The sequence below is a fragment of the Peromyscus leucopus genome, chromosome 7 (assembly GCF_004664715.2).
Source record: "Peromyscus leucopus breed LL Stock chromosome 7, UCI_PerLeu_2.1, whole genome shotgun sequence".
Taxonomy (NCBI): Eukaryota; Metazoa; Chordata; class Mammalia; order Rodentia; family Cricetidae; genus Peromyscus; species Peromyscus leucopus.
The window spans coordinates 89574767-89589389 of record NC_051069.1 but is presented as its reverse complement, the minus strand read 5'-3'; the positions used below and the strand labels follow the sequence as shown (position 1 = coordinate 89589389).

General features: G+C 46.5%; 1 protein-coding gene across 1 annotated transcript in view; it reads left to right on the top strand.

Moving 5' to 3' along the window:
* Positions 1–2422: 2422 nt before the first annotated feature.
* Positions 2423–14623, top strand: part of Pccb (propionyl-CoA carboxylase subunit beta) — a 72260-nt gene continuing 60059 nt past the window's right edge. Inside the window, 6 exon segments of the mRNA XM_028869948.2 lie at positions 2423–2501; positions 2504–2619; positions 5219–5338; positions 5894–5962; positions 8553–8609; positions 11805–11918. Coding sequence (XP_028725781.1) covers positions 2438–2501; positions 2504–2619; positions 5219–5338; positions 5894–5962; positions 8553–8609; positions 11805–11918 — 540 coding nt within the window. The 5' untranslated portion in view covers positions 2423–2437.

The window sequence follows — 14623 nt, the reverse complement described above, 5'->3', positions numbered from 1 at the left end:
TCCTACATCTTGCAGGCAATAGGAAGTTGACTGAGACTCTGGTCTGTATCCTGAGCATAGGAAACCTTAAAGCCCGCCCCCACAGTGACACACTTCCCTTCCTCCAACAAAGCCACACCCACTCCAACAAAACCACACCTCCTAATAGTGCCACTCCCTATGAGATTATGGGGGCCAATTGCATTCACACTACCACACAGGGTCTCACTATGTACCCCTGGCTGGTCTAGAACTTGCTATGTAGACAGGCTGGCTTCGAACACACATATATCCTCCTGCCTCTGTCCCCTGGGTGCTGGATTAAAGGTGTGTACTACCACGCCAGGCCTCTCTTCTTACGATACTGCTTGCTACCTCCTCATGTATACTTAAACACGAAGCGAATCCTCCCAAAGCTTTAGCCCCTTGTCTACCTCTCTAGGTTGTTAAGGTCCTTAAAACAGAGTTCTAAGTGCAGGGCTAAGAGCTCTCTCCCCTGGTGCCAGGCAGATGTAGGTGATCTTTGCTCAGTCAGGAGACTTCAGGCCTTGGACATTTCAGCTTCTGTGCATGTTAAGGAAAACAATCCTTGATCTGAGAAACACAACTTGTGCTCATAGTTCAATTCTTGGCACACAGAGGGCTCAAAAAATGATTATTCAGCCATGTGGGGTGGTGCATACCTTTAATCCCAGTAATTGAAAGGCTGAGTAAGGTGGCTGTCTGTGAGTTTCAGGCCAACCTGGACAACATCATGGGTTCAAGTCAGCTAAGGAGGGCTACATGAAGTCAGACCATGCCTCAAAAAGTAAATGAAAAAAAAATGACATTAGCATTAAAGTCTCAGGCCAGAATTTCAACTTTATGAAAGTCCTGGCTGTGAGGTGGATCTAGGAAGGGTTAATAATCAACTTTGGCAGGTTTTTTTTTGTGTGTGTGTGGCTAAGAATGAGAAATATGCACCTTGTACTTTGCCTTAAAGACCTGCCAGCTACCTGGGTAAACAAATGGAAAAGCATTAATAATAGTTCAGGTTCAAAAGCGCTGGAGCAGTGAGTCTTGGATTTTAGCATCTGAACTAACCGAAGGTCATTTTCTAAGGAAGGGCAGCAGCCCTGCCCCCATTTTCTGATTCAGTAGGTCTGGGGCAGAGTCTGAGCATTTGCAGTTTACTTTCCCTACTAGCTCCCAAGCCACAGCTGCTGTGTTGACAAGGTTCTCTCTCTCCTTGGCCAAGCTTTGGTCAGGCTCTACTGAGCTCCCCTTGAATAGAACTGACCTCTGTCCCAGGTCCTATCTTACAGAGTGTAGCTTTACTAAAAATCCTAAGTCGGCCAAGCCAGAATCCTCCACCCTTGATAAGTGACCACCCTCAATATTTGAAGGTTCCTCCTCCACTGTCGCCCAAGTGACATCTGAGCACCCTGGCTTGCCTTTAGCAAAGCACACCTTAAGTTTGTCCGATTGTCCCTTACCCTTGCTGTTTCCTCTTAATTTTCCATCCATTGAACCCCCAACTCAATAAATCTTGTTCTTGTCGTATTAAGAGTCCTATTGAGAGTCGAGGCCAACCTCTCTCCCCTATCGACCAGTGGTCCTCACACCTAAAGCAACGGTCCCTGAAAAGGTTTACATCTCCATCCTGTGTCAAGTGTCACGAACTTAAAAGATACCAAAAAACTTGTGTGTGTGTGTGTGTGTGTCAGAGTTTGGGTGTGCATATGTGGAGGTCACAGGACAACCTGGGGCGTAGAGGGTCACTTTCTTTGTGTGAGGATTGCGTTTCGTTTGCTGCTGCCTACGCCAGGCTGGCTGGTCTGTGAGCTTTCTGTGATTCTCTTATCTCTATCTCCGTCTCTCATCTCACCTAAGCAACCTCTTACAGACACTCATTTCTCTGGCTGTACGGAGTTTGGGGACCCCATCTCTGGTCCTCATACTCGTATTGGCAAGGACTTTAACCACTGAGCTGAACAGCTCTCCAGCTCCCCTCCCTTTTAAGAGATTCTCATAAGACTCTGGAGCCCAATATCTAGTTCACAAAACATTTCAGTCTTGGCTCCATATCAAACCTACTTCTGTGCGTGTGAAATCTGGATATAAATTATTGCATGAGTAAGTTGTAAAAGCAAAATCTGCACAGCATTTGGTAAAAATTGGTTAAAGCTTATTACCTATTCATTCTGGGGGGGAGTGGGTCGACAAAGCCTGGAGTCTAGATGGCTAATGCAGAGCAAGGGATTAAGTCCTTGTCCTGTGCAGTCACACGGGCACAGATCTGAGAGGCAGGTATTTCCCGGTACAGCCCTGCCGGACCTCCTTGGGCCCGGAAGACAACGCCAGAGGCTGCCAGGAGCATTGGTCTCATCGATAACGCGCAGGCGCAGACCCGCTTTGGCGGTTTCCGCGCATGCGCCCTCGGGTGCGCTGGGCCGTGTGGCACGCGGGCAGAGTAAAAATGGCGGCGGCGATTCGGGCGGTGGCGGTTGGAGCGAGGCTCAGGGGTCTCCATTGCGGCGTCCGCCCCGGATCCGCGGCCTCTGCAGCCAGCCGGTTTCAGTAAACGAGCGCATCGACAACAAGCGCCATACCGCGTTGCTGGGCGGAGGCCAGCGCCGCATAGACGCGCAGCACAAGAAAGTGAGTCCAGGGCGCCAGCGCGTCCCGCCCCTCCGCCCGCGACCTATCACGGTGCGCCGGGCTCGCGGCGCCCATGGCCTCCCAGCCAATAGGTGCGGTGCCTGGGAGGGGCGCGGCGAGAACTTTCACCTGGAGAACCCAGGGCTCCCGCGGGCGTCAGTGGAGGAGGATGAGCATCTGTGTGCTTAGCAACGTCCCCAAGTGGTGGTGGGCATGGATTGACTGGCTGGCTGGATCCGACTGCTCTCCAGCAGCGCTCCACCTGAGCAGCTATGAACTTTTGGGAAAGTTAGGCTCTAGAAATCATCTTAAACAGAATAATGCCTTGTTAGAATAAAATGGCTTCATTAATCGGCAATAGGCTCTCAATTTTAGACCCGGTTATTCTCGTGCTGTCTGAAAGAGTTGTGGCTTTTTTTTTTTTCCTTCAACGATGGAAAGCAATAAAACCGAGGCGCGTAGTATTAGAAATAGCTTGGTTACATTCACATTAACCTGGAGTGGTGGTGGTGGTCGTGGTGGTGGTCATGATCTCCGTGCGTGCAAGGACCTGGTGACACCTGTGCCTGAGGAAGTCAAGTCGGCCTCTTAAGAGTTTCGGCTTGTGTTGATCTACTGGGTAGGAGGCAGATGGACTTTTATAAACTCACAAACTACTCTGCAGTTTGGCTAGAGTGGGCAGCCGAGGCACTGACACACTGCCTGGATTTTCAGGCGAGAATCACAGCTTCAGAGATAAGCTGGGGAGGCCGTTTAGCAGCAGAAGAATCAAGCTGGGAGAGGTGACCCTAGACTTGAAGCCGGACTTGCTCAGTGTGGCCTTGACTCATGCGTGATTCCAGACCTGAGAGCTGGGTGAGTTAGCAGGAAGGTGCCTAAGGAAAATGCTCCATGTGAAGAGCACACAAGTCCTACTCAAGTGTGGCAAAAGATTTTTTTTTTTTTTTTTTTTTTTTTTTTTAGGGGCGCAGGGGATTGGTTTTGGTTTTTCAAGACAGGGTTTTGGTGTGTAACAACAGCTCTGGCTGTCCTGGAATTTGCTTTGTAAACCAGGCTGGCCTCCATAGATCTACCTGCCTCTGCCTCCTGAGTCAAGGGCGGGTGTGTGTGTGTGTGTGTGTGTGTGTGTGTGTGTGTGTGTGTGTCGTAAATCTTGGTCAAATGTTGATTCAGATGTCCTGAGTTACCATTTGAAAAAGGCCTAAGGATTTGACACTTAGGAATGTAAATGTAGTTGAAAGGTTCCTGGCGAGCAATACTCTCCCTCACTCCCTTGGGGTCCTGGTGAAGGACCAGTAAATATCCTGGGAAAGCCTGTCACCTCTCTCAGGGCTTGTTGCTCAATCCCTCCCAAGAGCATTGGCCCGGTCCCTCCCTCCTGATTCTCTTAGAGAAAGGTCTGGAGAGCCGTTTTTGGCTGTCAGAGCTAATTTAGTTGGGAGCCCAATTTGTGCTTAATTAAGCAAGTTTTTTATTAGTTCCATAAGACAGATTTCCTAGAAGTGGACCAGGAAGTATGAATATTTTAAAATCGATCACTATATGTATCCACAGTTTTAAGTTGCTTTCCCCCAAAGTAAATTTGTTTTCCACAAACTTACTGGCTTTCACTGCTTTCCTAAAATAACTAATTTTAAGGGTTTTGTTTGTTTGTTTACTGTGTATATATGTATACACAGTAAATGTATACATTCTTGGCACAATGGGCTAAGGACTTTATCGAGAGTTGAGGTTTTGGGTGCCTGAAAAGTGGAGCCTCTTGGTACATGAGGGCTTCAGCTTCATCTGTAAGAGTATTAAATTCCGAGATAGGATCTCATACAGCCCCAGTTGGCCTTGAATTTTCTATGCAGCCAACAATGACCTTGAACTTCTGATCCTTCTGCTACCTCCCCAAGCTCTGGGATTATAGGCATTCAGTACTGTATGCAGTCTGTGTGGTACTGGGAATTGAACCTAGGACTTTTGCACATGTTAAGCAAGCTCTCTACTAACTGAACTGTCTCTCCAGCCATTTTATTTTCTTTCTGTCTTTAAAACAAATGCCCTTCAACCCGAGAAACTCTCCCTTCAAACAAACTCCCCCAGCACTCTTTGCCCCCTCCCCCTTTACTCAGCCGCTCCCTGCTATGGCGTCTTTAAGCTGGGATTCCCATTTAGGCTAGAGGAAGAGAAAGTCCTTGTGAAGGTAGAGGAGAACCCAATGGTGCCTTGGGGTAGAGGCTGAGAGCTGGAGGGAGGGGTTGTGTCTGGTTGAAGTGTGCCTGTTTCCTCCTCCTTCCTCCTCCTCCTCCTCCTCCTCCTCCTTCTCCAGATCCCACTGCAATCCAGGGGCAGGCTTTCTTTACCCCCACTTGTCCCCACCTGTCCCCCTCCGTTTGATTTACCTTCCACAGGCAGGCAGCTCCCGAGTACCCTGTCTACCTTGCTTTCCTGGCCGGAACAAAGTCTATTACTCTCACCCGTCCACTTCGGGCAGGACGGACAGAATGGAGCCTTTCACATTGGGGTAAAGAGGCATTGTGACCCCGGCCTTCCTGCTAACACACCTGCCTTAACTTGGTCTGTGATGACATCACCGACTGATCTTTTGTTGTAGGGAAAGCTAACTGCCAGGGAGCGGATCAGTCTCCTGCTGGACCCTGGCAGCTTCTTGGAGAGTGACATGTTTGTGGAACACAGATGTGCCGACTTTGGAATGGATGCTGATAAGAATAAGGTATCTGTATTTGTTCCAGTGGTGGTGTGAACACTTCCTGTGGCTTGCTGGCCTTTCCACCAGAGCAAAGAGTCCATATAGCTTTTTTCTCCAGGCATGTGCCACTCTGTCCAACTCTGCTATGTTTCTTGTGTGTTCCTCTGAGAAGAAGTGGCAGTGGTGGCCCTGGGAACCTCATAGTTATATTACCTTTCTTTTAAAATTTTTATTTATTCATTTTGGTGTGCTGGGGATTAAATCCCACTTTGGTTTTTATTTTGAACTTTCCTCAATCCAAACCTTAGAAAATTTGGTGTTTTGTTTGTTTTCCATTAAGGCATGATGCCAACTTCACTATAAAGAAGCATTCAGGCTGGGTGGCGATGGTGTTCACCTTTTAATCCCAGCACTTGAGAGGCAGAGGCAGGCAGATCTCTGTGAGGCCACCCTCGTCTACAGAGCAAGTTCCCTGGACAGCCAGAGCTACACAGAGAAACCCTGTCTCAAAAAATAAACAAAACAACAACAAAGAAGTATTTGGGTTTTTTGACCTTTATTTTTTCATTTCCCTGGTAGTTTCCTGGAGATAGTGTGGTCACTGGACGGGGCCGAATCAATGGAAGATTGGTTTATGTCTTCAGTCAGGTATGTCCTAACTCCAGTACATGAGGCTTTCCTGAAGGTAGAACCAGGAACAAAATATGCGATAGAAAACAATTTGGGGGAATGAAATCTTGCTTATAATTTGGGGCTGTATGGAGGATCCAGGTGCAACCTGAATGGAAGAAATTGATTCTTAAAATCACAAGTTAGGGCTGGAGAGATGGTTCAGTGGTTAAGAGCAATGGCTGCTCTTCAGAGGATCTGAGTTCAATTCCCAGCACCCACATGGTGGCTCACAACCATCTGTAATGAGATCTGGTGCCCTCTTCTGGCCTGCAGGCATACATGTAGGCAGAACACTGTATATATAATAAATCTTTTTTTAAAAAAAAAAAAAGCAGGAGTCCCTGAGCTCTGGGATTTTTTTTAAAGTATCCAAATTTGTGAAGTTCCATCAAGAGAGATATAGTTGGTGTACACTGAGCCCTAAGGTGGACCTTGTGGGCAGAATAAACCTATGTCATATCCAAATTGCTTTTTAAAAGATTGCTATTTTATGTGTGTGGTTGTTTTGCCTGCAAATATGTCTCTGCACCATGTGTATCCCTGGTGTCTAAGGAGGCCAGAAGAGGGCATCAGAATTCCCTGGAACTGGAGTTACAGATGGTTATAAGCACCAGGTTGGTGCTGGGAATCAAACCTGGGTCCTCTGGAAGAGTAGCCAGTTTTCTTAACTGCTGTGCCATCTCTCCAGCCCTGAATGTCCAAATCTTAATCTCCAGAAGCTATGTATTACCTGATAAGGTAGAGAAGAATCAAGGTTCTGATCAAGTGACCTTAGGATAGTATGGCCTGGGTTACCCAGGTGGCCTAATGTAATCACAAGGGTCCTTAGAAAGTGGAATAGAAAAGCTGGGTGGTGGTGGCACACACCTTTAATCCCAGCACTTGGGAGGCAGATGCTGAAGGATCTCTGTGAGTTCAAGACCAGCCTGGTCTACAAAATGAGTTCTAGGACAGCCAGAGCTGTTATACAGAGAAACCTTGTATCAAAAACAGACAAACAAAAAACAAAACAAAACAAAAACCAGAAGAAAGTCGAGAATGATGCAGTGTGAGGAGGACTCCACCTGCTGTGTCAGGCTTTGAAAACAGATGAATTCTATGAGAAGAGGAATGGGAGCCATCTCTAGAAGCTTAGGGAAGGCACACAGGCTGCCCTTGAAGCCTGAGAGGTCACAGACCTGTTGACCTTGGCTGTAGTCCAGTGAGGCCCCTGAGAGGGAACTTCTGCACCACAGAATGTGAGATAATAAAAGTGTGCTGTCTTAAGCCCATGATTTGAGTTAATGTGTTAGAGCAGCAATAGAAACAGGACATTTTGTGTGCTATTTCATAATAGGTTTTTCTACTATTGGGTCTGCCAAATGTTGAAGATCACTTTTTCCCCCAATTTTTATGAACTAGCAGGACAAAAATTAATAAAGAAGGTAACATAGAAACGATAGAACAAAGAATGCTACTGTGTTTTCTGGCCATGATGTCTGACTACTTAAAGCCAGTGCAGAAATTCCAATTCATCGTATTTTTGAGTGCCTTCTCTGCTCATGGAGTAAGTGGGGGTGAGGAAGAGATGGCGATGATGAAGACTGGGCTCTCATTCTGAAGATGCCAATTTATAGGTAGCATGGGTCAGAACAGGTGGCCACAGACCAGGTAAGAAAGGCTCCAGGCAAATGCTCTGGACTCACAAAGAGGAGTCTTTCCAGTGTGTGGAAATGAGCAGGGAAGATGGGCGTTTGAAAGAGGCTGATGCTGGACTTGGGGTGTAGTGAGCCAGGGTTTTCATTCTGCTCTCCAGGATCCTAACACAGGCAGTTTTTCTGGAGTGTTTCAGTTTTTCCAGAAAAGTATCCTTCCCTTGGTCATTGGCTGACAGCAAGCTCCATGGAGAGGGGAGGAGCTGACAGGGCTCGTTCAGTACTCAGGCTTCTAATCTCTGGGTTTCATCCTCACCTTTGCCTTCTTTCAGGCCAGTGGCCTGAGTCTGGATATTCCAGTTTCTTTAGGGGAATAGCCTTTCTCCTCTCAAGGTGCAGGGGCGCTGTTTGAGTTCCTATAATGCAAGCTTACTCCTGTTTAATGCCCCCACTTTTTCCTTGGTTCCTCCTTGGTTGCTCCCTCTGCAGGTGTGTGTTTCCAGTTCCTTCCTCCCCTCATGTGGTACCTTGCGCTTCCAGTTCCCCTCAGCTAGCCTGCTGCTCTTGTCTTCATGCTTACAGGATGCCCCTAGTGTGACGCTATCAGGCACAGGGATGGGGTGGGCAGGGACTCGGTCTGCAGTGTTTGACACTGGTGGAATCTGAAAACAGGGTTAATCCTGCTTGAGTTATTGCCTCAGAGCTTGGAGTCATTTTTGTAGAGCAAAGACTAAGTCTTTTGCTCCCGATCTTACATAAACTCTAAGATATTAACTATCCTAGGGAATAATCTATGAGTTAGAGTTTTTTCTGTTTTTCTCAATGTCTGAAATGCCTTTAACAATGGTGAGTTTCCCATTTCTTCCTCCTGGGTCTTCAGCTCTGCCTAGTCATTATATTTTACTTGCTGGTTTTATTGTTTTTCTTTTCAGGATTTTACGGTTTTTGGAGGCAGTTTGTCAGGAGCACATGCTCGAAAGATCTGCAAAGTAAGTGTTTGATATTGAAAATAAAGCCAGTGCTTCCGTCAGTTTATGTGGTACACACTGAGTATTCTAGGGGTGCAATGAATTGGGCTGGGTTTGAGGAATTGTACATTTGTACAAGGTGCGGTACTGACTAGACAGGAGTCTTAGTTCATTTCTTAAATACTTCTGTACTATCTCCTTGGCCCTGGTCAAGTCTCTACCCACACTTGTTCTGTTTTCTTCTTCTCCTCTCCCTGCCCATCTTTCCTTAGCTTCTGCTCCCCCACCTTCCCCTACCAAGTGCTGGGATTATATGTGTGAACCCATCCTATTGGCAACCCTCACATTTCTCCATGCAGAAAATAGCATCTGCGATTACAAGGCTTGAGGGCTGGAGAGATGGCTCAGTGGGTATGAGTACCTGGTGAGAAAACAAAAGGACCTGAGTTCAAATCCCCAGCACTCGCATAAAAGCCGAGCATGACCACATATGCCTGTAATCCCAGCTTTGGGGGAATAGGCAGATTCTTGGCAGCTTGCTGACCAGTGGGCCTAATCAGAACAGCAAGCTTTGGGTTCACGGAGAGATCCTGTCTCAAAAAATAAGATTGAGGGTGATAGGGAAGGACATTCTCCTCTGGCCTGTGAGGATTGAAAGCATTCAAAAGAATATTGTAATATATGTACTTACTACTATTGTTATTTTTTGAGACAAGGTTTCTCTATGAAGTCCTGGCTGTCCTGGAACTCGTTCTGTAGACCAGGCTGGCCTCAAATCAGAGATCCACCTGCCACTCAGAAATCCACCTGCCTCTGCATCCCAAGTTCTGGGATTAAGAGGTGTGTGCCACTATGCCTGACTCATTAATATATGTTCTTATTAATGCATTAAATAATAAGATTTATTAGTGAATCTTATAACTAGTGTAATTTAAAGGAGGCTTGAGTAAACATATTCCTGGATCTCAGCAACTTTAATGTGACAGAAGCTTCTGGTTTCTACTAACGGCAGAGGCACATGTGTGTGTTCATAAGTGAAGGAAAGTTGGACATTGTCTAGAGCTAATACAAGTGAAAATGTAAACTTTTTCCAACTCAAGTTCAGAGACCACTGTCTTAGGGTTTTTTATTGCTGTGAAGAGACACCATGACCACAGCAACTTTTATAAAGGAATGGCAGCTTACCATTTCAGAGGTTCAGTCCATTGTCATCGTGGCAGGGAGCATGGTGGCATGCAGGCAGACATGGCGCTGGAGGAGTAGCTGAGAGTCCTACATCTTGCAGGCAACAGGAAGTTGACTGACTTAGTGGGCAGTATTCCAAGCATAGGAAACCTCAAGGCCCACCCCCACAGTGACACTCTTCCTCCAACAAGGCCATACCCACTCCAACAATGACACACCTCCTAATAGTGTCACTTCCTATGAGATTATGGGGGCCAGTTACATTCAAACTGCCACAACCACCTATCTGTTCACAGCCACCTTGAGATTCTGTGAATCCCAAGAATAGAATTTCAGATCTAGGCAGAGTCCAGGTGTTAAAATGTAAGGAGTAGGACAAAGCTTGTATGATAGTATCTTTTTAAAAAATATTAATTTTATTTTATGTGCATAAATGTTTGCCTGTATGTGTGCCTTTGTACTGTATGTGCCTGGTTCCTGCAGAGGCCAGAAGAAGGTGTTTCATCCTTTAGAACTGGAGTTACAGATGGTTGTGAGCCACCATGTGGATGCTAGGAACTGAATCAGGGTCTTTTGCAAGAGTGAATGATCTTAAGCACTGAGCTGTCTTTTAAGCCCCTGCATGAAGGTGTTTTAAAAACACTCTAGAGGACTGAGTTTAGAGGTCTGTGATAGATTGCTTGCCTAATGTGAGCAGGCTTTGGAGTCAATTCCTAATTCTGCTGATGAATAAACATGGACACAAACAGAACCCCAAATGCCAATCAAATGAGAAAAACTCACCTGACACAACCTTGCTAGATTGAGATGATCTGAGGAGTAATACCAGTGTAGTTGGTGTTTGGAAAATTCTAGATGGTGGAAGCAAACGTGCTATGAAGCTGTCAGGCCCAGGAGGAAAATCTGCCGCAGCGTACTGGCCTCAGGTTATGATGGGGCCAATGTCACTTGCATAAACAAACCTCCTTCCATTCTGTCTGCCTCCGTTGTTTCGGAGGAATCACTGGGAATAAAAGTGAAGAGAGTCGTAGCCCAGGCATGGTGCTCTGAGCCCTAACCATGCAAAGCCTGTGGCTTTTGTTAGGTGCCTGGTCCTTCGTCTCTCACAAGGTATCCACAGGGAAAACGTTTTCCAGAAGACACAGACACACACACACACACAGAATGAGTGTGAGATGTGTTGGCCTGTGTGTGTGGGTACAGCACAACTTTTAGGAGCTGATTCTTGGGGATCTAACATGGGTCTCACCATGTTACTTTGTGTGCTAAGTGATTTTGTGACTGGCCTGCCTGACTGGGGTGAATGTTCTAAAGCAGCAGTTCTCAACCTGTGGGTCACGACTCCTTTGGGGGTCACATATCAGATATCCTGCATATCAGGTATTTACATTATGATTCATAACGGTAGCAAAATGAAGAAGCAAGAAATGATTTTATGGTTAGGAGTCAGCACAACCTGAAGAACCATATTAAAGGGTCACAGCATTTGGAAGGTTGAGAACCACTACTCTAAAGAGACACCTATGCTTCCCTCTTCAGCTATGGGACTCCAAGAAGTGAAAACTTCTCCAGGGATCTCCTGCCCTAGACATCCAGAAGAGCAACTTGTCCCCTGGAGAAAGAGTCACAACCTGTCAGATGACCTTGTAGGAGGGCCAGGAGCTAAATTGGGTCAGGGACCACACCTTATGGGGCTGTTGAGTTCTGTATACCTTTAAGTATTTAAACCCTCCTCATGCCAGGACCCCTGAAGATGGCCTTGGTGGGCATGGATTCTTGATCCCTTTGTGCCTTTTCCTGCATGGTCACATTGATAAACCCCCTTTTCTGCTTTTCACTATTCATTTGGTCCCGTTAACGGGCTCACTGAGGATGGGTGCTGGGCCTGGCTTGTTGGGGCACAGGCTGTGGCCTCTTAGTGTGGTGACACCGTCGCCGACCACGCCATCTCCTTGGCACAACAAAGTGTTTTGTCATTGCTGTTTTGGTAGCCAGAGCAGATGTCTCAGGAGATTTTCTATGCCATTTTAGATCATGGACCAGGCCATGACAGTGGGGGCTCCAGTGATCGGGCTGAATGACTCCGGAGGCGCCCGAATCCAGGAGGGGGTGGAGTCCTTGGCCGGCTACGCGGACATCTTCCTGGTGAGAAACCTATTAATAGGGTGACTTCTGTAAGTGTGTTCTGGTTCCTGTCCCCCCATCGTCCTCTGCCCCATCCGGCCTCTGCAGTGTCACTGCGGGTGGGATGAGGGGCGGATGACAGGCCAGACGGCTGCAGAGCCTGCTCTTTTTGTTTGATAGAGGGCCAGTTGTTGGATAAATAATTAGTTCAAGGTCGTTCATGAGGAGAAAGCACTTGGAAATGTTTTCTCTTTTCTTTCTTTCATTCTCTCTGTCTCTCTTTTTGAAGCAAGAAAGACACGGTAAGGAATGTTAAAGTAAACTGGTTTGCTAGAATTACAATTTTTAAAAAAGTGCTCTTTTTATGTTTTAACATTATGGATTATTATCCAAAGTTTAAATAATACAAAGAAGAAGAAATCTCTTCAAATCAGAGACCCTTGGGAGAACATCGTTCAGATGCCTGCATTATTTGACTATGAACTGTATTATGAGATGGGAACAGCAGTCTGATAGAGACAAGAGATGGGCAGTTTCCAGTCAGCCCAGGGCTCTCCTCCCCGCTTTAGAATGACAGATGCCCTGTCCTTGGCCACTGTCCTTGGCCACTGTCCTTCATGATCCAGCAGAACATCTGGGTGAAATACTCTGAAGTTGTAAGTGTACATATGTTTCTTGAGAATCTACCCGACTTTTGTATGTCTTAAACATGCTTTTTAATCTTTCCTCTCGAGTCCTGAGGTTAACCCTCTGGGGGGAACAATAATTCTGTGGTTGTTTGGCCAGTACAGGTGAGGCCTGGAAGGTCTTCCGAGGCCACGTTTTAGAGTTTGGCTGGGTTTTAGGATATCAGCTGGGACATGTTTATGCTTTGGGGCTTGGTTGCCGCTGTTTCAAGAGCCCAGCCTTAGTGAATTTGAGATCTGTGGTGCTGAGTGAGTTGCTCAGGACCCCTGTGAGTTCTCACAGGACCTTGCCATTTACTCCTGCTGTGTTGTTAATGTCTGGTAACTCTTTACTGTGATGCAATTTCAGACTTCATGAGGACTTGAAACAGTTTTCTGTCCTGTGTCTTTAACCAGATGTGCTGTCCCCATTCACCGGCTCATTCTCTCCAGCAATGCATATTTACATATTACATTATTTTGAAACATTGGAGGGCAAATTGGTGATATTTTTTTCCTTTAGCTCTGAGTCCTCCATTGTGTATTTCCGGGGAACATTAACCAGAATATAATCGTAAAAGGAGATTTCACCTTGACCTATTATTATCTGTAGTCCTTACCTGGTGGCCGCAGCAAAGCCCTTAATAGCTCCCTTTTCTTCTCTTTCCCCTTTCTCCCCCTTGCCTTCTCTCCTTTCCTCTCCCCTCCTGCCCTCCTCTGCCCTCCCCTATCTTTTCCTCCCCTCCCTTCTCTTCTCTCCCCTCTCTCCCCTTCCCCTCCCCCCTTTCTTCTCCTTTTGTTCCTGACTAGGAACGAATCCAATTGTTATACCTCTTTAACCTTCTTTCTTTAAAGGTGCTGGGATGGAAGTTGGGTCATCAGGCTGGACAACGAATGCCTTTATCCCCGAGACATCTTTCTAGACCCCCCGCCCCCCTCTGCCCTCCTTTTTAAAAGACAGATCTTTCTATGTAGTTCACACTTGCCTGGCTGTAGACCCTCCTGTGTCTGCTGAGGTTCCAGGCAGAACCGCCATGCCCAGCTGTAGGCTGCCCCCCACTTTGCGTTTAGTTGAGTTGGGCCATTTCAGTTCACTTTAATTTTCACCATATTTGATTTTTCTAAAAAACTTGACCTTCATTATTTGTTTGTTTGTTTATGTATTTATTTGAGAAAGGCCTCTTTCTGTGTAGCCCTCACTGTCCTGGATCTCACTCTGTAGACCAGGCTGGCCTCAGAGATCCACCTGCCTCTGCCTCCCAAATGCTGGGATTAAAGGCATGTGCTGCCACCAACATCTGGCCTTAACTTTTAATTTTTATTTTAGACATATGGGTGTTTTTCCTGCATGTATGTTTGTGTACCATGTGTGCACCCAGTGCCTGTGGAGGCCAGAAGAGGATGTTGGATCTCCTGGGTCTAGAATTACAGATGGTTGTAAATTGTCATGTGGGTGCTGGGAATCGAACTTGGGTCCTTTGGAGGAGCAACCGATTCTCTTAAGCACTGAACCATGTCTTCAGCCTCTTTCACCATATTTTAAAGTGTCTTTTTCTTAGTGGTTATCTTGGGGCAGGGGGATTACAATAAACATCTTGACTGGTTGGGATGAAGGAAGTTAGCTTCACCACTGTGAGGACACGCTGCTTCTGTATGTCTCCATCATGGCAGATCACATTTTTGTGTGTGTTGTCTATGTTGAGAGATTGAAAAGACAAATGCACAGAATAATTACAGACTGCAGGAATGCTAGGTCACAAGCTGAAGCATGGCATTGCCGTCTCGTCTCTACCTAGGAAGTTATGTTTACCAGTGCGTGTTTTCTCACAGCTTCATGTAGCTGTCTAGTGTTGTTTTAGTTCAGACTGAAGAACTACGTCGTGTGTTTCTCATATGATGTCTCAGCTGCCAGTGAGCTCCTCAGCCTTTGTTATCTGGAAATGTCTTACTCCTCCTTGAGGTTTGGCTTTGCTGGATGTTGACTTCTTGGCTGACAGGTTTTTCTTCAGACACTTGAACTGTGTCCCGCTGCCTTCTGGGCTTGACTGTTTACCTTACTGG